The sequence below is a fragment of the Lycorma delicatula genome, chromosome 4 (genome assembly GCF_047948215.1).
Source record: "Lycorma delicatula isolate Av1 chromosome 4, ASM4794821v1, whole genome shotgun sequence".
Taxonomy (NCBI): domain Eukaryota; kingdom Metazoa; phylum Arthropoda; class Insecta; order Hemiptera; family Fulgoridae; genus Lycorma; species Lycorma delicatula.
This window is the reverse complement of record NC_134458.1, coordinates 26,569,558-26,596,826: the sequence shown is the minus strand read 5'-3', so window position 1 is coordinate 26,596,826 and position 27,269 is coordinate 26,569,558. Positions and strand designations below refer to the sequence as shown.

The 27,269-nt window shown below is 30.5% G+C and overlaps 1 protein-coding gene across 1 annotated transcript in view; it reads right to left on the bottom strand.

The window, feature by feature from the left end:
• Window positions 1-27,269, bottom strand: part of LOC142322587 (uncharacterized) — a 112,775-nt gene that overhangs the window by 11,001 nt on the left and 74,505 nt on the right. Inside the window, exons 23-27 of the mRNA XM_075361663.1 lie at window positions 22,955-23,104; window positions 22,033-22,182; window positions 15,846-16,026; window positions 14,953-15,062; window positions 494-643 (exon numbers count right to left, since the gene is read on the bottom strand). Of these exons, the coding sequence (XP_075217778.1) occupies window positions 494-643; window positions 14,953-15,062; window positions 15,846-16,026; window positions 22,033-22,182; window positions 22,955-23,104 (741 nt within the window). The remainder of the gene's footprint in view (window positions 1-493; window positions 644-14,952; window positions 15,063-15,845; window positions 16,027-22,032; window positions 22,183-22,954; window positions 23,105-27,269) is intronic.

Here is a 27,269-nt window from a genome sequence, read left to right as displayed (position 1 = left end):
ATACAAAGTTTTCCTTTTTCTGAATTTTCTGCTACGCTTGTTTAATGTATTTGACCAATCAGTTTTATGCGAGTGTTCAAAGGGAGAAAGTGCGTACCGTTTTCTGATGGAAAAGTGGAAAAATCTTTGTAAACAATGTTGCATCTGAGTATAAAATGAATACGATTAGGAGGCTTTGTTCGTAGCATGAGGCTTCATCTCATTGTACAATCTCATTGTATTTTCTTTGTTGCATATTGTTGTACAAAATGTTTATCTACCATAAAGTGTTAAATGTAATCTTTTCATCAAAGCTATTTACCTCCCTATATTTCGTTAATAACTTTTTTTGCAGTATAAATCAAAATGTCTCAAGCCAGATATAAATGCAACATGTTATGTGGGCTATAAATAGTAAATAAAAATATCATCTTGAATAGAATAATTAAGAATTCTTACAATAACTAGGTTGACATTTTTAACTCAAAAACAGATAAAGAAGAAAATGGCTTACTTGTTTAAATATTATCAGTTCCTCATCAGTCTTGGCAAGATGTACAAAGAAATATTCTTGCTGCCTTGTTTCATGCATGTTTTCTTTTTTAATGGACAAAGATAATGGATTTTCTTCCAAAACTGAATCACTAGTTTGTGCATCCATAATCTGCAAAAAAAAATATTAAGTAATATTAATATTCTATTACAAAACTGTGACTTAAAATAAGCATGTTAAATGAAATATTACTGAAATGTAACATCTGATGAAGTCAAGGAGCTTGGAACTAACTATTTTGTTAAAAATAATTTAAGACTTGTTATATATCAAACCGGGTTTTAAACCATTAACCTGTGTCAGTTATGTATGGAAATGACTTGTTATACAAATAATCTATATTTATAACTAACACCACATGAAAACCACAGTATTTATATTTTTAATTAGAAGTCATTATTAGTTGTAAGAAACAAGTAAACTCAATTGTGCTTAGTATATTTATTGCTCAGTGTAATAATCACTTGGAAAATAAGTTAGAAATTTTTCTGAACTCTTTAAAATTTTAGTTCTTTTGTTCCATATTACATATTATTCCTCATTTTCTTTCTTTGCAACATTACAGTTTCATTTCCAGTTTTATAAACTAGAACTAAGGAACCTAAAAATTCTAGAGTTTTTTTTTTCACTAATGGATTAGTTCTGAATAATAATTACGCACTTGTTATGTTTGTAAACAAATTTTATGATTTTTAAATTCAGGAATTAACATATTTTTTATTGTAGCGTTCATTATATTCAATAATTTTATTTATAATTTTTATTTTTATAGAAGCCAATTATAATGAATTCTACTGTAATTTGGTAATAAATGTAATCGACTAATCCTAATGGATAAATTTAAAAATAATACAAAACGCTTTCAAAAAAAGGAAAAAGAAAAAAGTCATTCACGTTTAAATAAAAACAAAAAATATATACAGTAAACATTAAAAATTCAAAACAAATCGAGACACAGTTAACATGAATTCTCAATACGATCAAAGTTTTGAATATACACTATGTTATTATAAGATAAAATTATAAAGGAACACTAAAATTAATTATGGAAAAACAATAAATACTCAAGTCATTTATATATCTTTATTGCAGGTAGAAGAAAGGTACAACTTGAACAATATAAATTAATAATTTCAATAAATTGCATAGAAATACCTTACAGTAGGCAACAGCACAATATTTTTAGATGTTCAGAATCATAATTAATAGCCTATTAACAAAATATTTATTTTTAACAAATGAAAAGTTATTTGAAATATTTGCTATTTTTTTGCAATTTACAATTTATTACTCCAATATTTAATTGCAGAAATCTTCTTGAATCAGAAGATTCAAGACTTCAAGAAAGTTCCAGTACATTACAATCTCGAATTGAAAAACATCAAGACAGGATGCAGATGGATCAAAGAAATAAGAGAGGATCTGAAGGTAATTGGCCATGCACCAGAAGACAACACAGATAAAATTACTAAAATGTTCTTATGCAGTCACAATTTTTTTTTTCACAAGAGATTGTAGATCGTTATTACAATAATTTTTGTTTTTTTTTTTTTTTAACAGGGAAAAAGGATGGATATCAGATGTGGAAGAAATTTATAAATCATAAAGATTTATTATAATTAAAATTTTAGTATTATCATAACGTATAAGTTTTTTTTTTACTTATGTTATTTGCCTGTAATCTGATAATGTATCATAGACAAAAATATTTTCAAGCTGTTCTTATCAAGGTTTTCCCACGGTTTCCCTTGATACAATAGGGCAAATGCCGGAACATGGCATACTTTGGTATCCTTAATCGCATTTAAAATAAGAAAAACAAATATTATTTACGAGGTTTATTTTTTTTCTAGGTCCGATCGGTCACGAAATTAAAAACACAGTGAAAATAAAAAATTTTTTATTTGTAACAAGTACTTACATAGTTACGCTATTTCTCTACATAGTCGCCACTCCGATTTAGACATTTCTCGTAGCGAGGTACCAACTTTCCGACACCCTCATCATAGAACGGAGCTGCCTGTTTTCAGCCATGTTTCTACGGTGGTCTGCAGCTCGATGTCTGTGCCAAAATGTTGTCCTGCTAGCCGGCGTTTCATGTGAGTAAAGAGGTGAAAATCAGATGGAGCTAAGTCCGGGCTGTATGGTGGGTGATCAAACACTTCCCGATGAAAACGCTGCAGGATCTTCTTTGCAGTGTGCGGCCGACCATTGTCATGGAGAATGACAATGCCTGATGACAACATTCCTCTCCCCTTATTCTGAATCGCCCTTCGTAGACGTTGAAGAGTCACGCAGTGATGGTCGTGCCACGTTCCATGAATTCCACCAAGAGAACTCCATTCTGGTCCCAGAACACAGTAGCCATACACTTTCTGTTGGAGAAGGAAGGTTCGCTTGAACTTCTTCGGTTTACTGGGAGAAGGAGAATGCATCCACTGTTTGGATTGTTCTTTTGTTTCTTCAGTTTCGAAATGGACCCGTGTCTCGTCCCCTGTGACAATTTTGTTCAAAAAATCTTCTCCTTCATTGTGGTAGTGCTGGAGAAACGTTAGGGAGGCATCCATTCTCATTATTTGTGATGGTCGGACAGCATCTTGGGAACTCATCTCGCACACAGTTTGCGGTATTGAAGTCTCTCGCCAATGGTGCACCATTGTGAGTGATTGGACCTTGAAAAAAAAATAACCCTCGTATTTATAATTATATTTGTTGTAATTGTTTTCATTATCTGCTTAATGCCGACTTAATGTGACCCCGTTATCCATTAAAAATTGAAATTTAGCTCAAATATTGCAGTTTATCTACATATAAATATAAGGCATTGATAACATAAAATTTTGTACTTATTTAAAAAAGCTGGGTATTTATCGCCGTTTAAAAATTTTTAATTTTTGTAGAGGCATTATAGGATCTAAAAATTTGGTACAGTGCTGTATATACCAGTTGTTTGCAGTATTGAAGTCTGTCAGTCGATAGTCTGTAGCTTAACTGTTATAGAGTTTCTATAATATATTTCCAAAAAGGGAAACTAAAAATTCATAAAACGGGAAAAATATTTCTCTGCATAAGTGTAATTCTATTAAATTTAATCCCGGTCCGGCCGTACCCCTAATTAAAGTAAAGTAAATTAAAAAAAATTCTTTGGGGGAAAATATTAAATAAAATTTTTTTTTGTTATTTCTCATATCGATTAAAAATGTTTTCAACTTTTGTTTGTTAAAGTGCCTCGGTTAAAAATTTGAAATTTTATTTCGGCCAAACACCCTGATCCCTTTTTCCAGTTTTCGCAAACGTTTAATACATTTCCCCCTCCAAGATAGTGCCTGTTGTCTACCAAGTTTAAAGAAAATCGGTCCACGGGTTCCAAAATTATAAGACAAAACACAAGCCAACATACACACGCACAAACATCCGACCGATAAAAATATTTTTTTTGAATTTGGAGCATTGGAATAAAAAATTTATTTTTCAGATTATATAAAATTTATTTAAACAGATTATTTAAAATTTATTTGGAGGGAGGGGGGTTTAACGTTACCTTAAGGCACCAAACTTAAAAAAAAAAAAAATACTAATTTTTTAGACATTTTTTTGACCGATTTACTAGTAATTTCCCGTTGCAGCTGTAACTGTTGTAACAGTATATATCGCTGTAGCCGGAAAGTAGAAATAAACTAAGTGACAAATTGGGAAAAAAAAAAGAGTATAGTATTGTATTTTATTTCGAAATTCCGTTATACAGAGTGATAGGGAAAGACTTCAGCATCTCATTCTAGAGGCTAAAAATAAGAAAAAAGTTCATATAAACATAGATCCAAAAACGCTTCTTTAGCGAGTTATACAGGGTGAAAGATTTCGACAGAGTTTCAGTTCCTCCGGGTAAATTTAAGGCTTTCTGAAATTCTGGGAAGGTCAATAAGGGGCAAATTCAATTGTTTCTTATGGGTTTTGAGTTGGGAAATCGAAAAAAATAGGTCCCAGAACTGTATCTCTCTTAGTTTCTAATATATCCCATGTAAAACGCCAAAAATAGGGTCAAAAAACACATTGTTTCACATACAGGCAAGAATTCACTAAAATCGAAAAAAGTGAACATTGCTTCGAAATTGACGTGATCGGTCTGTTCAAGAAATCGCCGACAAACATCCACTTGATGTTCTTTCTACTGTTATTTGAGTTGCACTCAAATAACAATCCAAGAACATGTGGTTTCAGAGGAGGGTATGCGAAACAAATTCTGCCAGCCGCACGTCACTAAATATATCCGTTGACGAGTAATTAAAAGCGTTCGGTAATTTTCTCAACAGATTTCGTATATCAAACGTTATATTTATTGAATTACTAGCAGATTTTAATTTAATAAATAATTCGTAAAATAATTTTTCAAACTTGTTTTAGCATAATGAAATTCATTTAATAAGTTCTCACATATTTTACTCCGTTTAATAATTCTGTATTTGATTATTTTACAGTTTATATTAGTTCGAAATGATCTATTACAGAGCGAAATTACATACATATGCACAAGATGAGAGACTTAAAACAGAACCGAACCCGGTTCCAAATACAATTATTTGAGGTCACTTTTAACGCTGCTTCTTTCTACTACTACGTCTGAACTGTCGGTTGCAAACCGTTCGTGCTTCAGGGCTGTATAGTTTTGTTCTTTACCGTTATATTTTCCTTATTAGGTCGAGGGAAGGGGTTTTAAAGGGAAACGGTAAGTGCGTTCTGGAACCTTTCAGGAAACGCGTCAAATACTCGCGGAAAGATTTCCGAATGCCAGTAGCTCAGCAGAATAGCGTACACGATTTGTTTAAAAAGTAGCGTTCAACGGGATCGGTTTCAAAGGCAAAACGAAATGAACGATTCCAGAGGCAAAAGCTGATATTCAAAGAATTTCTGCCGGTCGGAAAACATTTATACTTAAGTTATCACAACAAAGCGGTAAAAAATGCAGATCTTGCCGTAAGAATCTTCACGATTTTAATTTCAAATCGTATCGTGTAACGATTTTGCAAAAATTTAAGAGAATAGAAACCGAAAAGTTTTAATTGTTCTATCCGGCGTTTAAAAACCTATGAAGAAATAGACCCGATGATGCTCAATTTCATGTCGGTCGAAACACTGTTTCATTTAACCGGGCGTGTTAATTCGATTGGCACCAGGTACAGGATGACTGAAAAGCCACAGCGGATGTTTATTCGTCCATTTCATGATGAGAAATTCGGTGTACGATACGATTCTGATATCGAACAGCACCATTTTGCGACCGGATTGTCGATACAGAAGTATTACCGTACAATATTTGTAGATTTCTACTATCGGTTAACAAATGGTGAAACGGGGACGGCTTCTTCAAATACGACGGAGAAACATAAAAAAATTCACTAGCACGCGTTCGTACGGTTTTTTTTTTGTGTAAAAGAACGAATTGTCAGTAGAGGACGATGGATTCAGCGTTTGCCAGATTTCTCTTCAGTTTTTCGTTTGGGGCTTTTTCAAGGAAAGAGTTTACGAACCAAATCCTCCACCATTATCGATGAACTGAAAACGAATTTTCAACACCAATTTCTGGCGTCTCTCAATAAGCTCTTCCGAGCACAAAGATGCATGCTTCCGTCGGACGCTTATTTCGAACGTGTTTTGTAAAAATTTGGTAAATATATAAACTTTTGCTAATGTAGTTATAGAATTTAATTTAACTTACGTCTTCATCGTTTCATTTCATTCGTAAAATGTTACATGCGGCGACTGGGTTTAGTCGTTAGCGGTTCTCTTTTAATTCGGTACCCGTTATAACGGGCATCGTAATTAAAAGGATTATAGACAACCTGAAACAGGAAAAATCACTTTTAAAAATTAAGTAGCCGTTCCCGATAATTACAAACATCCCGTGTCAGGCTTACTAAAATAAACGAGGCATGAATTATCTTTTCCATACCTTCTTCGCTGAACCAAATTTACTTTCACGTATCAGCATGACAATGCCGTTCAAAAGTAGATGATGTATTCAGCGCTGGGACTGGGTATACAGATCGGCATTACTGCTCTTAAACTATATCATTTGTACAACACATGTTTCACATACGTTACAGTCATAAAGATTGTGAAAGCAACACTTAATGGACCCCTTTCAACGAGTTATAAAATTTCTAGTAAGTTAGAAACACGATTAACTAAATATAACATAAAACTATATTTTTAAGATAAATGGATTAAATGAAAAAAAAAAATGTTTTCTAAAATTTTTTAAAGAATTTTATACTATTTTTCACACGGTTTTTAAAAATACCCTAATTTTATACAATAAAAACAATTTTTTTTATTCTATAGGTAAAATTAATAATAGAGTTTTGCATCGATTAATCTTTAAAGAGTATTTTCGATCAGAAGAGTACTATGAATCTTTTTCCCAAATCCCAATATATTTTTCTGATTGTCTATAGATTGTTAGGAATAGAATTCAAGTAATTTCAATAAAATAACATTTTATTAGAACATCTTGCTGCAATATTTTTTGTTTAAAATAAATTATCACGTTAAAGCAAAACGCTTTAATATTATTTAATTATTATTTTCTTTTCAAATGCATATGTCTTATATAAAATAACTTTAAATCGGCGTGTATCTATTTCTATGTATTATAATATTTTTCTCAAAAAACCATAAGCTGAACATAAACTATTTACTGCAAGTCAAGCGATAATAACCGTGTGAAAATTCTGTTTTCGTTTATTCATTTTGACATACCTAGAACTATTTAAAACGGTTTATCCCGTTAAATGTTTTGCGTAAACGATGGGGAGGGGTTATTTCATACACTCAACACTCAGATAAATACGTTAATATTATTAAACTCAAATTTTGTGTTTCGGTGTTTCAAATGCAGTTTATCAGCTCGTTAAAAATAAAAAAAATAAATTATAAAGATTTTTAGAAATCTATCTTTATTATTATTTCTACTTATCAGAATAATCGATTTGTTTCAGTCTCTGCAACAACAACCTGAATGGTGTTAAATTAGTTTCAAAAAAGGTCTGTGAAAACCATAAGACGTACACCAAAAGGTCGGTGAACAGAAACCGTAGAAGTTCTATAGTGTAGGGTTTATTGTGTGGACGCAAAAATTGTAGAAGTTTATCGAAAAAAATGTTGCATGCGGTCTCAAAATGTTAATTTTCAATAACCATAAATGTATTCACAATTTTGGCATACAATGTCTCCAAATTTCTTAGACAAACTGAAATAAAGGAAATATGAATCATTTAATATACAAGTTATTAAAAAGTTTCTTTTATTAAAAGAATTGTACATACGTTATATAAATCATTCCAAATGATCTGATGTATAAAATAATTAGTTTTAATAATAGTGTATATGCAATGCAAAAAAAATAAGAAAAAAACTAGCTACAAACTGCAAAGACCCTATACTAAATAAGAGATAATTTATACCACTCTGTCAACCTTATTTAACTTTTGTGTAAAAGTTTTTAGATAAAAATTACATGTAAAATTTTTCTAACCAGTATGAATAGAGAGATGTCTTTTTAAATGATGCTTTTGACTAAATGATTTCTTACAAAAATTACAAGTGAATTTCTTCTCACCAGTATGAATAGAGAGATGTCTTTTTAAATGATGCTTTTGACTAAATGATTTCTTACAAAAATTACAAGTGAATTTCTTCTCACCAGTATGAATAGAGAGATGTCTTTTTAAATGATACTTTTGACTAAATGATTTCTTACAAAAATTACAAGTGAATTTCGACTCACCAGTATGAATAAAGAGATGTGATTTTAAATGATGCTTTAGACTAAATGATTTCTTACAAAAATTACAAGTGAATTTCTTCTCACCAGTATGAATAGAGAGATGTGATTTTAAATTACAGCTTTGATTAAAAGTTTTTTTACAAAATTTACAAGTGAATTTCTTCTCACCAGTATGAATAGAGAGATGTCTTTTTAAATGATACTTTTGACTAAATGATTTCTTACAAAAATTACAAGTGAATTTCTTCTCACCAGTATAAATATAGAGATGTGATTTTAAATTACTGCTTTGATTAAAAGTTTCTTTACAAAATTTACAAGTGAATTTCTTCTCATCTCTATTAGTAGAGATATGTGTTTTTAAAATACAGCTTTGATTAAAGGTTTTTTTAGAAAAATTACATTTTAAGTTTTTTTTGACTACATGAATAGATAAGTGTGACTGTAATGTAGATCTCTGAGTGAAAGACTCCTGACAAAAAACACACGTGTGAATAAGAAGATGAGAAGATATGACATTCCTTTCTTTAACAGGTTTTTCTGTAATTTGCAAGCACTTTTCTTTAAAAGAAAAAGTGTTGAAATCTTCATATTCTTCATCGATGACATAATCACAAATGCACTTATATTTTAATTTATTGCAAACCACACATTTTGATCTCTGTAAACTACTTTCAGTAATTCTTTCTTCCACATCATTGATAACTTCTTCAATAAGATCCTAAAAAACAAACGTAACTGTTAAGTTAAAAATCTATCGGAAAATTTGTTATTTTTAATAATTCCTACTACAAATTGACAACTTATACTTTAATATTAAATATCTTATGTTCATATTTAAGCAAGCACAATATGTTAGTTTCAGAGTAGCAAAAATAAAAATTTTGTTAGTATTAGCAGTTAAAATACAGAAAACAAAATGTAACACAATCAAACTATACGCTACATAGCACAGAAACTAAAACTTGTCAGTCAACAGGTAATTTCATAATGCCAAATAAAAAAAAACAAATTTTTTTAAATTTACTGTAGTTTAATTCTGTTAATATTGACTGAAAATAGAATCCTGGCAATAAGTGTAGATATTTTCCAAACTCATCCCCAGATTAAGTGATTGGGCATTACATTTGTTCTTAAAAAATCAAACACGCAGAAGAGTAATACGATCGGTTTATCATTTTTATTAGATTTTCATCCGCTGGATGAACTGAATGAAATGAAAAATAAGAGAAAACAGGCTTAGTACTGGATGGGTGAGTCAAGTAAATAATGAAAGAATTATATACTGAAGATCCAAAATTATATTAATTGACCATGAAAATGTCAAACAAAGAATTTTAATTTCTCTTTAATACATTCTAATACACAAAAATGAGAGTGCCATGAGAAAAGCAATGTATGCTGAGATAAAACCTGAAATAATTGTATGTTATTTACCTATAAGAGTGACCTACACATTTGTCGAGAAATGTTATCATCTTTCTAAATCACATATATTCAGATTCATACCATAAGTTTTTAAAATGCAATTTATAATCTGCTGAGAAATAATTTGTCTTGTTTAAATGATTCTTAAATGTGTTCTGATTTTAGAGAACTCTATGAGCAACAAATAGATCTTTAAAAAAATAACAAAATTAATTAACACGTAGTAATGACATTTAGTGTTAGCTAGTGAACATCTCCCTCTATAAATCATGAGACCTTGCCGTTTCAGCAAGGTCTTGCCAGGGGTTTGAGTGCTCAGTGATACAGAGTAGCTGGACTGAAGGTGCAATCATATCGGAGAGGTATCTCTTGAGAGCCAGACTAAGGAATGATTCCTGAATGAGGGCAGCAGCTCTTTCAGTAGTTGTTAAGGGTGTAGGTCAGGACGACTTAAATGGTCATATCAACATCACTCAGTCCTATCAGTCATATCAGCAGTACTCAGAGGACTGAGTACTGCGCAGCTGAAAGCAATGGAAAACTACAGCTGCTTTTTTCCAAGAAAATGTAGCTCTCTGCATTTTCGTACAGCAATGATTGAGGTGCCTTCCTTGGTAAAATATTCCGGAGGTAAACTAGTCCCCTGTTCGGATCTCCGGCTGGGGAGTACTAAGGAAGGGGTCACCAGAAAATTAAAAAATAACATTCTACGAGTCGGGGCGTGAAATGTTAGAAGTCTAAAAAAGGTTGGTAGGTTAGAAAATTTAAAGAGGGAAATGGATAGGATAAATGTAGCTGTAGTAAAAAATAGCGAGGTTCGGTGGGAAGAGGAAAACGACGTTTAATCAGGTGATTTTAGAATAATTGACTCAGGTTCATATAATGGGCAGGCAGGAGTAGGTTTTGTTACGAACAAGAAGATAGGGAAGAGAGTAGAGTATTTCAAAATGCACAGCGATAAAATCATTGTAATAAGGATAAAATCAAAACTTAAACCGACAATGATTGTTAACAAGCGCCTACGATGATGATGAAGTAGTGTGTATACAAAGAAATTGACAAAGCAATTAAACTCCTAAAAGGAGATGAAAATTAAATAACAGTTGGCAGACTGGAATGCAAGCATTGGAAAAGGCAAGGAAGGAAATATAGTGGGTGAATACGGGCTGGACAATAGGAATGAAAGAGGGGACCGACTTATAGAGTTTTGCACGAAGTATAATTTAGTAATTGCCAACACCCAGTTTAAAAATCATAGTAGAAGAATATACACATGGAAAAAGCCAGGCGATACTGCAAGATATAATCTATCTGATGATAGATTATATCATGGTTAAGCAAAGATTTAGAAATAAACTCGGTGATTGCAAAACTTACCCTGGAGCAGACATTGATAGCGACCATAATTTAGTGATAATGAAATGTAGATTGTTGTTTAAAAGCCTGAAGAAAAGGTGTCAGATGAAGCAGAAAATGTAAAAGAAGAATGGGTGAATGTTAAAAAGGAAATTCTTAAAAATCAGCAGAAGCGAACTTAGGTGGAACAAAGAGAACTGGTACAAATCCTTAGGTTTCAGATGATATATTGCAACTGATGGATGAACGTAAAAAATATAAGAATGCTAGTGATGAAGAAGGTAAAAAGGAACTATCGACAATTAAGAAATACAACAAACAGGAAGTGCAAACTAGCAAAAGAAGAGTGGATGGATTAAAGAAATGTGTTCAGAAGTGGAAAGAGAAATGAACATTGGTAAAATAGATGGAGCATACAGGAAAGTTAAGGAAAATTTTTGGGTACATAAATTAAAATCCAATGTGTTAAACAAAGATGGTACACGAATTTATAATATGAAAGGAAAGGTCGACAAGTGGGTGGAATATATTGAAGTGTTATGCGGAGGAAATGAATTAGAAAATGATGTTATAGAGGAAGAAGTGGATTTCAAAGAAGATGAAAGGGGAGAAGCAATACTGAGATCTGAATTTAAGAAAGCATTTAAAGATTTGAATGGCAGAAAGGCTCCTGGAATAGACGGAATACCTGTAGAATTACTGCGCAGTAAAACTTAACAAGAATTCTGTACAGAAGAATTGAGAGGAGAGTGGAAGAAGTGTTAGGAGAAGACCAATTTGGTTTCAGGAAAAGTATTCAAGTACAGAGATAGAAGAATGATTGCTAACATTTACAGGAACCAAATAGCAACAATAATAATGGAAGAACATAAGAAATAAGCTATAATAAGAAAGGAAGTCCGACAAGGATGTTCCCTATCCCCGTTACGTTTTAATCTTTACATATAACTAGCAATTAATGATGTTAAAGAACAATTTAGATCCGGAGTAACAGTACAAGGTGAAAATATAAAGATGCTACGATTTGCTGATGATAGTAATTCTAGCTCAGAATAAAAAGGATTTAGAAGAAACAATGAACGGCACGGATGAAGTCCTATACAAGAACTACTGCATGAAAATAAACAAGAACAAAACGAAAGAAATGAATTGTAGTAAAAATAACGAAGATGGACCACTGAATGTGAAAATAGGAGAAAAGATTATGGAGGTAGAAGAATTTTGTTATTTGGGAAGTAGAATTACTAAAGATTGACGAAGCAGGAGCAACATAAAATGCTAAATAGCACAGGGGAAACGAGCCTTCGTCAGAAATATAATTTGTTTACATTAAAAATTAATATAAATTACAGGAAAAGATTTTTTATAGTATACATTTGGAGTGTCGCTTTATATGGAAATGAAACTTTGACAATTGGAGTATCTGAGAAGAAAAGATAAGAAGCTTTTGAAATGGTGTGCTATAGGAAAATGTTAAAAATCAAATGGGTGGATAAAGTGACAAATGAAGAGGTGTTGCGGCAAATAGATGAAGAAAGAAGCATTTGGAAAAATACACCTAAAAGAAGAGACAGACTTATAGGCCACATACTAAGGCATCCTGGAATAGTCGCTTTAATATTGGACGTACAGGTAGAAGGAAAAAATTGTGTAGGCAGGCAACGTTTGGAATATGTAAAACAAATTGTTAGGGATGTAGGATGTAGGGGTATACCGAAATGAAATGACTAGCACTGCATAGGGAAACTTGGAGAGCTACATCAAACCAGTCAAGTGACTGAAGACAAAAAAAAGTGAACATCACTTCGGATCAATTGTGGATTTATTGCAGTATCAAAGCTACAGTTTATTGTATCAAAGTTTGGGAAACATTCTTGCACAATTTTGGCCAAACAATGTGATAAAACAGTACAATAGCATCTTAGCATGTAATTAACACCTGAGATCCAAATTCAGTAACACATCGTTTAGAAAAAATTAGTTGATTATTAAGAAGTTACTTATTTTTCTTCAACAGTCAATATTGATCAAATTTCGAGTAATGATGAAACCATCTCTTTATAAATAAATTATATAAATTTCATTGCTAAGATCTCTAAAACTGGTTAACAGGGCAAATCAATCACTAAGTTGTTTGTATTTTATGGTCAATTTTTAAAGAAGGAGACTGAATTTGTCTCACCCTTTACAACTCACACAAAGCCACACATGTTTTTTTCACAGCTATTTTGGTAACAACATTAGCATCTTTGTAGACAAAATATTCAGCAGTTATCAGATTCTGTCAATTAAATTCACTGGTACCATCTAACTTGATGAAAATATACCATTCTAAAGCGCGAGCTCTAACAGGAAGTTCATAATCCAGTGCATTCGAAAAGTAACTACATACCAACATAAACATGATTAAAGGTTGAGGGATTTTATTCTGTGTTAATATGAGTAATGTTTTCTACAAAGGTTTGTAATTCTGTATTGAATGCAGTTAGCTTCCATGACCCGATCAGGATGTTGCGACAAGAATATGTGTCTCAACTAAAGAAGATATGATTGAAGCTGTCATTCCATGTGCACACTGAACAGTGGATATTTCTCATTTAACACATCTTCATAAGCATAAGGAGTATATACAGACAGTGAAAGATTAGTATTTTATTAGATTTCCAGGTATACTGGTTCCTAATCGATATAGCGTACGAACACTAATCGAAGACTTTGGGGAGATTGGATCAGTAAAGAAATATGAGTGCAGTGGTACACCATAAGTACTTGATGAAGACGTATAGACAACTATGTGATGTAGTCTTAACAAATCCATGCAAAAGTTAGCTTAACAGAAAAACAACTGCAACTTGTAATAAGCTCAGTCTTGTCCAATATAAAGCGATTCAACAGTTATTGGCCAGAGACTGTGCAAAGTGAATTCAATACTGGGAATGGTTTCAACAGTTCCTAGTGGATGTTTAAAGCTGCCAACTATTTAAGCACAAATTTAATTTATACTACCATTTAAATATGAATTCCATTCTCTGTGAAAAGAAACTAAGAAATTAACCTTGTTTTGAGAAAGCTGATACTTTGCTAAAAAATAATAGCACTTAAATATATTCTAATTTTCAGATTTATATCATGCAATAGTCATATTACTATTGAATAATCATTTTATTATAATTACCAATTATAATTTAATACATATGAAAAAAAGATTCTAATCAATGAGTACTGAAAAACCCCATAAAACCACATTAAAAATCCCAAGGAACCCCCAGAAAACACATAAATACCACACTAAAAACTACACATGAAGTATTAACAAGTACAATATTTCTTACATTTATTCATTTCTGTTTTATGGATGTTTCAACAGCAATAATTCAACAGCATGTTTCAACATGCTGTCTGTTGGAAGGTAGTAAACAGTTTGATATGTTACAGAATTTGTTATGGCTGTGCCACATTTACAGTACCATAAGAGACACAATGAAGTAGTTTCTCTGAGGAGAACAATGTTCTTCATAAAACTGGTTTCTGTGAATAGATTATAAATTTACTTGCAAGAATATATCAGCTGCATTTCAGTAGGTTTGTTGTGTGATGAGGAACAGTATATTTTGGCACTACGAAGAAAGAAACAAGAGACCTTATATAAAACCTCGCTCGGAATGTTTATTCTTTATCAAAAGCCACGAGTTTTCAGGAGTGACTTGTCAATCGTACAATCCTACACATACTGTTTTATCATTTCACCTACAGTTTGGTATCACTTTTTTAAGCTTTTAATCAAAATATCTAGTGTTAAACTAGAATGCTAAATATTAGGTAAACCGTCAAAAAGTAAATGAAAATATCTTACTTGTCTAGATGTTGTCGGTTTATCATCTGTCATAGCAACAGGAGCAATCAAATGTTCTGTTCGCTCTGTTTCATGCTTGATTTCTTTTTTAATACTCAAAGATAATGGATCTTCATCAAAAAATGAACTATCAGTTTGTGCATCCATACTCTGCAGCAAAACATAAAATAATAATAATAATTTATTATCTTTATATAATTAACAAATATTAAAAATATATCTACTTTTCTTACAATGATAAAACAAATTGGTTTTCATAGAAATAACTCATCCATGTGAGTACTTCTATAATAATATTCAACTGGAACCTTTCAATATATAATCACACATGATAGTTCCAGAAAAGTGAAATATTGTAGGCATTTGCAGTAAATTAATAGATCAATAGAAAAATGATCTTAACCACAATCTAAATGGTTTGGTAAAAGAAACAGGTTGTTGGTGTAAATATAAAAAACACATCAACCTTGTTTGGAAACAAAAATGTCATAGAATAAGGATTATCAAAACCTATAACAAAGTTTCTGTAACAAACTAAACAAGGTTCATAAAGGCAAGGATAGCTTTGTACTGTTATAAAACATTTTTATAAACAATGTTAAATGTGGGTATAAAATGACTATGTTAGTCACCTTCATTTAAGGCGTGAGGCACCTGCTCACTGTATTTTATTTGTTACGTATTGCTGTACAAAATGTTAGATGCAATCTGTTAAACAAAGCTATTTACCGTCCTATACTCTACTAAAATGTTTTTTACACCATAAATCAAAATATCTCAAGCTAGACATAAATGCAAAATGATTATATGTGAGCAACAAACAGCAAATAAAAATATCATAATGAATAGAATAATTAAGAATTCTTACAATAACTAGGTTTTATGTTTTTAACTTAAAATAAGATAAAGAAGAAAATAGCTTACTTGTTTAAATATTGTCAGACCATCATCTGTCTTAGAAAGATGTACAAAAGAATGTTCTTCTTGCACAGATTCATGCATTTTTTCTTTTTTAATGGGCAAAGATAATGGATTTTCTTCCAAAACTGAATCACTAGTTTGTGGATCCAAACTCTGCAAAAAAAAAAGTAATATTAATAGTGTGACTATCAAAGCGGTTTTAAAGCACTAATATGTGTCGGTTATGTCTGGAAATGACTTTTTATACAAATAATCTATATTTATAACTAACACCACATGAAAACCAAAGTTTATGATACAAATGAATTTCTTAATCTCCAAAAAATATACATGAGTAGACAATAACAGTAGAGGTCATCATTTTTTATTACTAAAAATGATACAATATTTTTCATAAGAAAAGTATTCACCGGGTATATAGACTAAATTATAATGGTATAATTATAATTACGTGGTATGGATTGGGTATACATGCTAAATTAAACAAAGATTATAGCAAGTTTTTTTAAGTATTAACTTGTATAAAAGAAGAGAATTTAATTTTTACAGAATCAAAAAATTTTCAGATGTAAAAAGATAATTCAAAAGTTAAGATGCCAGTAAAATATTGACAAGCTTCTTTTCCTTTTAATTAATCTGACACAGTAACATTTGACATGAAAAGCTTGTAAAACTACAGCCTCACATATGCCATTATCAACCAACCATTAATAAACACATCACACATTTTTTGCATGAAAATTTCATGAGAAGCATACGATTAACTAAACATCTAAATTTATTACACTGTTTCTGGCAAAGCCAAACTGCATTAATTATCTGTGTCACAAAGAAGCCGTTGTGGAAAAGTGAAAAATTTAACAAACAAATATGAGAGTATCTCTTCTTATAGAAAGTTTACGAGAACCTTCTACAATTGAACAATCAAGACCAGTACATCAAATTTAATCAAAAATATCATTTATATGTAGGATATGATTTCAATTGAAAAAACACAAGCACACTGAAATCTGCCTATTTCCGAGAATATGTTAAATATTTTTATTAAACTTGTTTCAGAATACTTCCAAGTATTTCGCCTCCAGAATAATACTGAATATCTGTTTCTTGTTGTTCACAACTAATTTCCCGTTTTGCTAATTAGAAAGTCTGACTCCATCACCGGTGAGCTTATATAATTTCACAAAAAATACGTAAGTATTTCTTACCTTCTGGCTATGCAAATATGATGAATTATTAAATCGTTTTTTACTTTATATGTTTTTAAAGATCTAACGTTGTTGCTCATAGAGTTCTCTTAAAATCAAAACACATTTAAAAATATTTTAAGAAATTTCTCAGCAGGTTATAAATTGCATTAAAAACTTATGATATGTATCCGAATATATGTGATTTAGAAACATGATGATAACATTTCTCTAGAAATGTGTAGCTCAATCTTGTAGATAAATAACATACAATTATTACACTGCTTTTCTCATGGCACTCTCATTTTTGTGCATCAGAATGTATTAAAGAGAAATTAAAATAATTTGTTTGACATTTTCATGGTCAATTAATATAATTTTGGATCTTCAGTATATAATTCTTTCATTATTTACTTGACTCACCCATCCAGTACTAAGCCTGTTTTCTCTTATTTTTCATTTCATTCAATTCTTCCAGTAGATGAATATCTAATAAAAATGATAAAACCAATTTTATTACTCTTCGCTGTCTTTGATGTTTTAAGAACAAATGTAATGACCAATCACTTAATCTGGGGATGAGTTTGGAAAATATCTACATTTATTTACAGGGTTCTATTTTCAGTTAATATTAACAGAATTAAACTACAGTAAATTAAAAAAAATTTTTTTTTATTTGGTATTATGAAATTGCCTGTTGACTGACCAGTTTTAATTTCTGCGCTATGTAGCATATAGTTTGATTGTGTTACATTTTGTCCTCTGTATTTTAACTGCTAATATAAATGAAATTTTTATTTTTGCTACTTTGAAACAAATATAAAGTGCTTGCTTAAATATGAACATAAGATATTTAATATTAAAGTATAAAGTGTTCAATTTGTAGTTGGCATTATTTAAAATAACTTATTTTTACGATAGATTTTTAACTCAACAGCTACATTTTTTTTTAAGGATCTTATTGAAGAAGTTATCGATGATGTGGAAGAAAGAATTACTGGAAGTATTTTACAGACATCAAAATGTGTGATTTGCAATAAATTAAATTATAAGTGCATTTGTGATTGTCTTCAATGAAGAATATGATGATTTCAACACTTTTACTTTTAAAGAAACATGCTTGCAAATTACAGAAAAACCTGTTACAGAAAGGAATGTCATATCTTCTCATCTTCTTATTCACTCATGTGTTTTTTGTCAGGAGTCTTTCACTCAGAGTTCTACTTTAGAGTCACACTTAAATATTCATGTTGTCAAAAAAAACAAAAAACATTTATTCGACACAGTAATTTAAAAACACATATCTCTACTAATACAGATGAGAAAAATTTCACTTTTAATTTTTGCAAAAAAACTTTTAATGAAAGCTGTAGTTTAAAAACACATTTCTCTATTCCTACTGTTGAAGAAATTCACATGTAATTTTTGTAAGAAATCATTTAGTCAAAAGAGTAATTTTAATAAATTTAGCAATGGCATATGGCGTGTGGCATTTCTCCACACAGTGAGAAGGAAGTGGGGAGCCTAGATCATGATAAACAACAGATATATGGGACCCAGGCCCTTGTTTGGTCTTGACTTTACACCCAAAATAAAGTTCGCCTTTGGGACTAGAGCACTACTTCACCACATACATAAAAAAAGAAGTTAAAAGATTTAAAAAAACTCTAGGCATTTTGTAACTAACGACTAATTAAAAGAAATAAAATTGTAAATATGTAACACACAAAGCACTTACAATGATGTGTTTCCTGGTTCACTATCTCACAACTGGCATTGTTCTGATGAATGTATGCTGCACTAGGTAACATTTGTACATATTTATACACGTCTAAATCTACACAACAATAACAACACTACTCTTTGAGTTGGCTCATTTGGTTCAATCATATTTATAATTCTCTAGGATCTTTTAGTTGACAATGAAAAAAAAAAAAATTTTTAAATATTTATACAAATTAAAATAACAAAGAAGCTGTAGGTAATGGAGAAATTATGAATACATATTTGAAAACAGGATAAAGAATTGCATTAAATACACCTATTGGTACTCATGAGACAAAAATCATGTTGACCATCGTTATTGGCAACATTACATGAGATATTTGGCACTTGAATTTGCAAAATCAATCTCATGATAAAAGAATCCCATGATGAGGTTCCTTAAGAAATTTAAAAGTGAAGTTGTATTCCGTTACTTTCTTCTGTGAGCTAATCATACTTCTTTGTAAATTTATATGTCAAACCTACTAAAATGTAAATCCACCCTACTAGTGACACCTTGAAAGGAACTAATTGTATAGTGAGTATTATTAATTTGAATAAAGTAATTATTGTGGCTGATGCCACTTACATGTTGCTTTCATTCAATGGAGTCTTATAGCTACTTTTATGGCGATTTCAGATCTGCAAGGGCAGGGAATTTAGAAATACAAATTTAAAGAAAACCTGATTTTTTAAGGAATTGTATAGTACAACATCTCATTGTACCACGGGTTAGTTTACTGTTTACAAAACTCAGTTGAATAAAAGGAAAGAAGAATCTGCAATCACCTCACTGGATGAGGTGAGGCACATGTTCAGCATTGTTAGTATAAGCTGTTTTACAATTCTGTAAAACCCTTGGTTCTAACAAAACTAAGTAAGAAAAAATAGTTATTTTAAAACTAGATTTAAAATACTACCACTCATTAAAATTCAGTTATCTCGTGATGTGTTTATATGATTATCTGTTAAGCTTCAACTTAAATTGAGAAATCATTAAAAAATAAATTATACTTATAATTTTGAGTTTTACTCGAGTACTTTTAGATCTCTATCTTGTTATCATTCTTTGAGGGGTTTTGTGCAAAATGTAACTTCTACTTTTTTGCAAATTTATGGATTAAAAAATTATTAATGCAATGTTCACTGGCAGCAGTTTTCCAAATTATTGAATAGGGTTTTCAAAAATATTTTCATGAAAAAAAATTGATGTTAAGATACTGGAGAGGAATCTGTATTATGTTAGTTAAATCACTTTACTTTCTTGAACATGAAAACAAGGGCCTGGGTCCCATATATCTGTTGTTTATCATGATCTAGGCTCCCCACTTCCTTCTCACTGTGTGAAGAAATGCCACACGCCATATGCCACTGCTATCCCTATGATTTGGAGGAACCCAAAAATCACTCTTCTGACTGTTATTTCTGCTTAGCAAACATTAAAGGGATTACATCAAAATCAAAACATAGAGTGTTGTAATCAAACTTACAATCCGCAATGAGAACAGATCCATACTGCAAAGAATTGACAACACCAAAGTCTCCAGAACATGTGACATTAGATGAAGGGAGCTCAGAGTCTGGTGAAACTAAGAAAGAAAAATAAACAGATTCTGGTGATACAACTTATGAACAAAGCATTTCATCTGAGCCTCATTTACTGATTAAAGTAAATCTTAACGAACTCATAAAAGATTTAAAGTATCAAAAAAACAGTCTGGAATGCTTGCTTCCCGGCAAAAAGGATGGAATCTTCTTCAAAGGAATACAAAGAAATGTAGCACTTATCGTAATCATCATTCTGAATTTAAAGTTGTTTTTCTGAAGAAAATGCCTTAGCGTTTTGTAATGACATTTCTTCTCTTATGCAGCCACTTTGTAATGAACATAACCCAACAGAATGGCACTTGTTCATAGATTCCTCTAAAGTTAGTTTAAAAGCCGGCTTCTGCATAATGGCAATAAATTCCCGTCAGTACCTGTGGCCCACTCTGCTACTATGAAAGAAACTTATAAAAATATTAAATCTATATTGGAAAAGCTTCAATATGCAGTATATAAATGTAGTATTTGTGGTGATTTGAAAGCGATTGCATTTATATTTAGTGGTTTGCGGCTTGGTTACATAAACTACTGTTGTTTATTGTGTGAATGGGATAGTAGGGACAGAAAACCATTTATTAGAAAAGAAAAGCCTAAAAATGTGTATCTACCTCTGTTACATACCAAACTAGGATTAATGAACAATTTCGTCAAGGACATTGAAAATACTCCTGGTTCATGTACTTAAAACAGAAGTTTTCTAAAATTATCTGTGCAAAGAAACTCTACGAAATTGTTTTGAGTAAGCTGATTGCACACCATGGCTTCAAAAAAGCAATTTTTTTGCTAAAAAATAGTGGCATATCAATACATTCTACTAATTTTCAGGTTTATATCATGCAGTACTATTATTACTATTGTATAATCATTTTATTATAATTACCGATTATAATTTAAAACACATGAAAATAAGATTCTAATCAAGGAATACTGAAAAATCCTAGAGAAATGGCATAAAACCACATTAAAAATCACAAGGAACCCTCATAAATACCATACTAAAAACTATGCATGAATTATAGATCCTGGAAGAGTAGCCTCATGGCTGTTATCAAAGATCAATAAGAATGGTATTAAGAAGTACAATATTTCTTATGTTTATTCATTTCTATGTTTTATGGATGTTTTAACAGCAATAATATAACATGCTGTCTGTTGGGAGGTAGTAAACAGTTTGATATGTTACAGAATTTGTTATGGCTGTGCCACATTTACAGTACCATAAGAGACACAATGAAGTAGTTTCTCTGAGGAGAACAATGTTCTTCATAAAACTGGTTTCTGTGAATAGATTATAAATTTACTTGCAAGAATATATAAGCTGCATTTCAGTAGGTTTGTTGCGTGATGAGGAACAGTATATTTTGGCAATATGAAGAAAGAAACAAGAGACCTTTTATAAAACCTCGCTCGGAATGTTTATTCTTTATCAAAAGCCACGAGTTTTCAGGAGTGACTTGTCAATCGTACTATCCTACACATACTGTTTTATCATTTCACATACAGTTTGGTATCACTTTTTTAAGCTTTTAATCAAAATATCTAGTGTTAAACTAGAATGCTAAATATTATGTAAACCATCAAAAAGTAAATGAAAATATCTTACTTGTCTAGATGTTGTCGGTTTATCATCTGTCATAGCAACAGGAGAAATCAAATGATCTGTTCGCTCTGTTTCATGCTTGATTTCTTTTCTAATACTCAAAGATAATGGATCTTCATCAAAAAATGAACTATCAGTTTGTGCATCCATACTCTGCAGCAAAACATAAAATAATAATAATTTATTATCTTTATATAATTAACAAATATTAAAAATATATCTACTTTTCTTACAATGATAAAACAAATTGGTTTTCATAGAAATAACTCATCCATGTGAGTACTTCTATAATAATATTCAACTGGAACCTTTCAATATATAATCACACATGATAGTTCCAGAAAAGTGAAATATTGTAGGCATTTGCAGTAAATTAATAGATCAATAGAAAAATGATCTTAACCACAATCTAAATGGTTTGGTAAAAGAAACAGGTTGTTGGTGTAAATATAAAAAAACACATCAACCTTGTTTGGAAACAAAAATGTCATAGAATAAGGATTATCAAAACCTATAACAAAGTTTCTGTAACAAACTAAACAAGGTTCATAAAGGCAAGGATAGCTTTGTACTGTTATAAAACATTTTTATAAACAATGTTAAATGTGGGTATAAAATGACTATGTTAGTCACCTTCATTTAAGGCGTGAGGCACCTGCTCACTGTATTTTATTTGTTACGTATTGTTGTACAAAATGTTAGATGCAATCGGTTAAACAAAGCTATTTACAGTCCTATACTCTACTAAAATGTTTTTTACACCATAAATCAAAATATCTCAAGCTAGACATAAATGCAAAATGATTATATGTGAGCAACAAACAGCAAATAAAAATATCATAATGAATAGAATAATTAAGAATTCTTACAATAACTAGGTTTTATGTTTTTAACTTAAAACAAGATAAAGAAGAAAATAGCTTACTTGTTTAAATATTGTCAGACCATCATCTGTCTTAGAAAGATGTACAAAAGAATGTTCTTCTTGCACAGATTCATGCATTTTTTCTTTTTTAATGGGCAAAGATAATGGATTTTCTTCCAAAACTGAATCACTAGTTTGTGGATCCAAACTCTGCAAAACAAAAGTAATATTAATAGTGTGACTATCAAAGCGGGTTTTAAAGCACTAATATGTGTCGGTTATGTCTGGAAATGACTTTTTATACAAATAATCTATATTTATAACTAACACCACATGAAAACCAAAGTTTATGATACAAATGAATTTCTTAATCTCCAAAAAATATACATGAGTAGACAATAACAGTAGAGGTCATCATTTTTTATTACTAAAAATGATACAATATTTTTCATAAGAAAAGTATTCACTGGGTATATAGACTAAATTATAACGGTATAATTATAATTACGTGGTATGTAATGGGTATAGATGCTAAATTAAACAAAGATTATAGCAAGTTTTTTTAAGTATTAACTTGTATAAAAGAAGAGAATTTAATTTTTACAGAATCAAAAAATTTTCAGATGTAAAAAGATAATTCAAAAGTTAAGATGCCAGTAAAATATTGACAAGCTTCTTTTCCTTTTAATTAATCTGACACAGTAACATTTGACATGAAAAGCTTGTAAAACTACAGCCTCACATATGCCATTATCAACCAACCATTAATAAACACATCACACATTTTTTGCATGAAAATTTCATGAGAAGCATACGATTAACTAAACATCTAAATTTATTACACTGTTTCTGGTAAAGCCAAACTGCATTAATTATCTGTGTCACAAAGAAGCCGTTGTGGAAAAGTGAAAAATTTAACAAAAAAATATGAGAGTGTCTCTTCTTATAGAAAGTTTACGAGAACCTTCTACAATTGAACAATCAAGACCAGTACATCAAATTTAATCAAAAATATCATTTATATGTAGGATATGATTTCAATTGAAAAAACACAAGCACACTGAAATCTGCCTATTTCCAAGAATATGTTAAATATTTTTATTAAACTTGTTTCAGAATACTTCCAAGTATTTCGCCTCCAGAATAATACTGAATATCTGTTTCTTGTTGTTCACAACTAATTTCCCGTTTTGCTAATTAGAAAGTCTGACTCCATCACCGGTGAGCTTATATAATTTCACAAAAAATACGTAAGTATTTCTTACCTTCTGGCTATGCAAATATGATGAATTATTAAATCGTTTTTTACTTTATATGTTTTTAAAGATCTAACGTTGTTGCTCATAGAGTTCTCTTAAAATCAAAACACATTTAAAAATATTTTAAGAAATTTCTCAGCAGGTTATAAATTGCATTAAAAACTTATGATATGTATCCGAATATATGTGATTTAGAAACATGATGATAACATTTCTCTAGAAATGTGTAGCTCAATCTTGTAGATAAATAACATACAATTATTACACTGCTTTTCTCATGGCACTCTCATTTTTGTGCATCAGAATGTATTAAAGAGAAATTAAAATAATTTGTTTGACATTTTCATGGTCAATTAATATAATTTTGGATCTTCAGTATATAATTCTTTCATTATTTACTTGACTCACCCATCCAGTACTAAGCCTGTTTTCTCTTATTTTCATTTCATTCAATTCTTCCAGTAGATGAATATCTAATAAAAATGATAAAACCAATTTTATTACTCTTCGCTGTCTTTGATGTTTTAAGAACAAATGTAATGACCAATCACTTAATCTGGGGATGAGTTTGGAAAATATCTACATTTATTTACAGGGTTCTATTTTCAGTTAATATTAACAGAATTAAACTACAGTAAATTAAAAAAATTTTTTTTTTTTATTTGGTATTATGAAATTGCCTGTTGACTGACCAGTTTTAATTTCTGCGCTATGTAGCATATAGTTTGATTGTGTTACATTTTGTCCTCTGTATTTTAACTGCTAATATAAATGAAATTTTTATTTTTGCTACTTTGAAACAAATATAAAGTGCTTGCTTAAATATGAACATAAGATATTTAATATTAAAGTATAAAGTGTTCAATTTGTAGTTGGCATTATTTAAAATAACTTATTTTTACGATAGATTTTTAACTCAACAGCTACATTTTTTTTTAAGGATCTTATTGAAGAAGTTATCGATGATGTGGAAGAAAGAATTACTGGAAGTATTTTACAGACATCAAAATGTGTGATTTGCAATAAATTAAATTATAAGTGCATTTGTGATTGTCTTCAATGAAGAATATGATGATTTCAACACTTTTACTTTTAAAGAAACATGCTTGCAAATTACAGAAAAACCTGTTACAGAAAGGAATGTCATATCTTCTCATCTTCTTATTCACTCATGTGTTTTTTGTCAGGAGTCTTTCACTCAGAGTTCTACTTTAGAGTCACACTTAAATATTCATGTTGTCAAAAAAAACAAAAAACATTTATTCGACACAGTAATTTAAAAACACATATCTCTACTAATACAGATGAGAAAAATTTCACTTTTAATTTTTGCAAAAAAACTTTTAATGAAAGCTGTAGTTTAAAAACACATTTCTCTATTCCTACTGTTGAAGAAATTCACATGTAATTTTTGTAAGAAATCATTTAGTCAAAAGAGTAATTTTAATAAATTTAGCAATGGCATATGGCGTGTGGCATTTCTCCACACAGTGAGAAGGAAGTGGGGAGCCTAGATCATGATAAACAACAGATATATGGGACCCAGGCCCTTGTTTGGTCTTGACTTTACACCCAAAATAAAGTTCGCCTTTGGGACTAGAGCACTACTTCACCACATACATAAAAAAAGAAGTTAAAAGATTTAAAAAAACTCTAGGCATTTTGTAACTAACGACTAATTAAAAGAAATAAAATTGTAAATATGTAACACACAAAGCACTTACAATGATGTGTTTCCTGGTTCACTATCTCACAACTGGCATTGTTCTGATGAATGTATGCTGCACTAGGTAACATTTGTACATATTTATACACGTCTAAATCTACACAACAATAACAACACTACTCTTTGAGTTGGCTCATTTGGTTCAATCATATTTATAATTCTCTAGGATCTTTTAGTTGACAATGAAAAAAAAAAAAATTTTTAAATATTTATACAAATTAAAATAACAAAGAAGCTGTAGGTAATGGAGAAATTATGAATACATATTTGAAAACAGGATAAAGAATTGCATTAAATACACCTATTGGTACTCATGAGACAAAAATCATGTTGACCATCGTTATTGGCAACATTACATGAGATATTTGGCACTTGAATTTGCAAAATCAATCTCATGATAAAAGAATCCCATGATGAGGTTCCTTAAGAAATTTAAAAGTGAAGTTGTATTCCGTTACTTTCTTCTGTGAGCTAATCATACTTCTTTGTAAATTTATATGTCAAACCTACTAAAATGTAAATCCACCCTACTAGTGACACCTTGAAAGGAACTAATTGTATAGTGAGTATTATTAATTTGAATAAAGTAATTATTGTGGCTGATGCCACTTACATGTTGCTTTCATTCAATGGAGTCTTATAGCTACTTTTATGGCGATTTCAGATCTGCAAGGGCAGGGAATTTAGAAATACAAATTTAAAGAAAACCTGATTTTTTAAGGAATTGTATAGTACAACATCTCATTGTACCACGGGTTAGTTTACTGTTTACAAAACTCAGTTGAATAAAAGGAAAGAAGAATCTGCAATCACCTCACTGGATGAGGTGAGGCACATGTTCAGCATTGTTAGTATAAGCTGTTTTACAATTCTGTAAAACCCTTGGTTCTAACAAAACTAAGTAAGAAAAAATAGTTATTTTAAAACTAGATTTAAAATACTACCACTCATTAAAATTCAGTTATCTCGTGATGTGTTTATATGATTATCTGTTAAGATTCAACTTAAATTGAGAAATCATTAAAAAATAAATTATACTTATAATTTTGAGTTTTACTCGAGTACTTTTAGATCTCTATCTTGTTATCATTCTTTGAGGGGTTTTGTGCAAAATGTAACTTCTACTTTTTTGCAAATTTATGGATTAAAAAATTATTAATGCAATGTTCACTGGCAGCAGTTTTCCAAATTATTGAATAGGGTTTTCAAAAATATTTTCATGAAAAAAAATTGATGTTAAGATACTGGAGAGGAATCTGTATTATGTTAGTTAAATCACTTTACTTTCTTGAACATGAAAACAAGGGCCTGGGTCCCATATATCTGTTGTTTATCATGATCTAGGCTCCCCACTTCCTTCTCACTGTGTGAAGAAATGCCACACGCCATA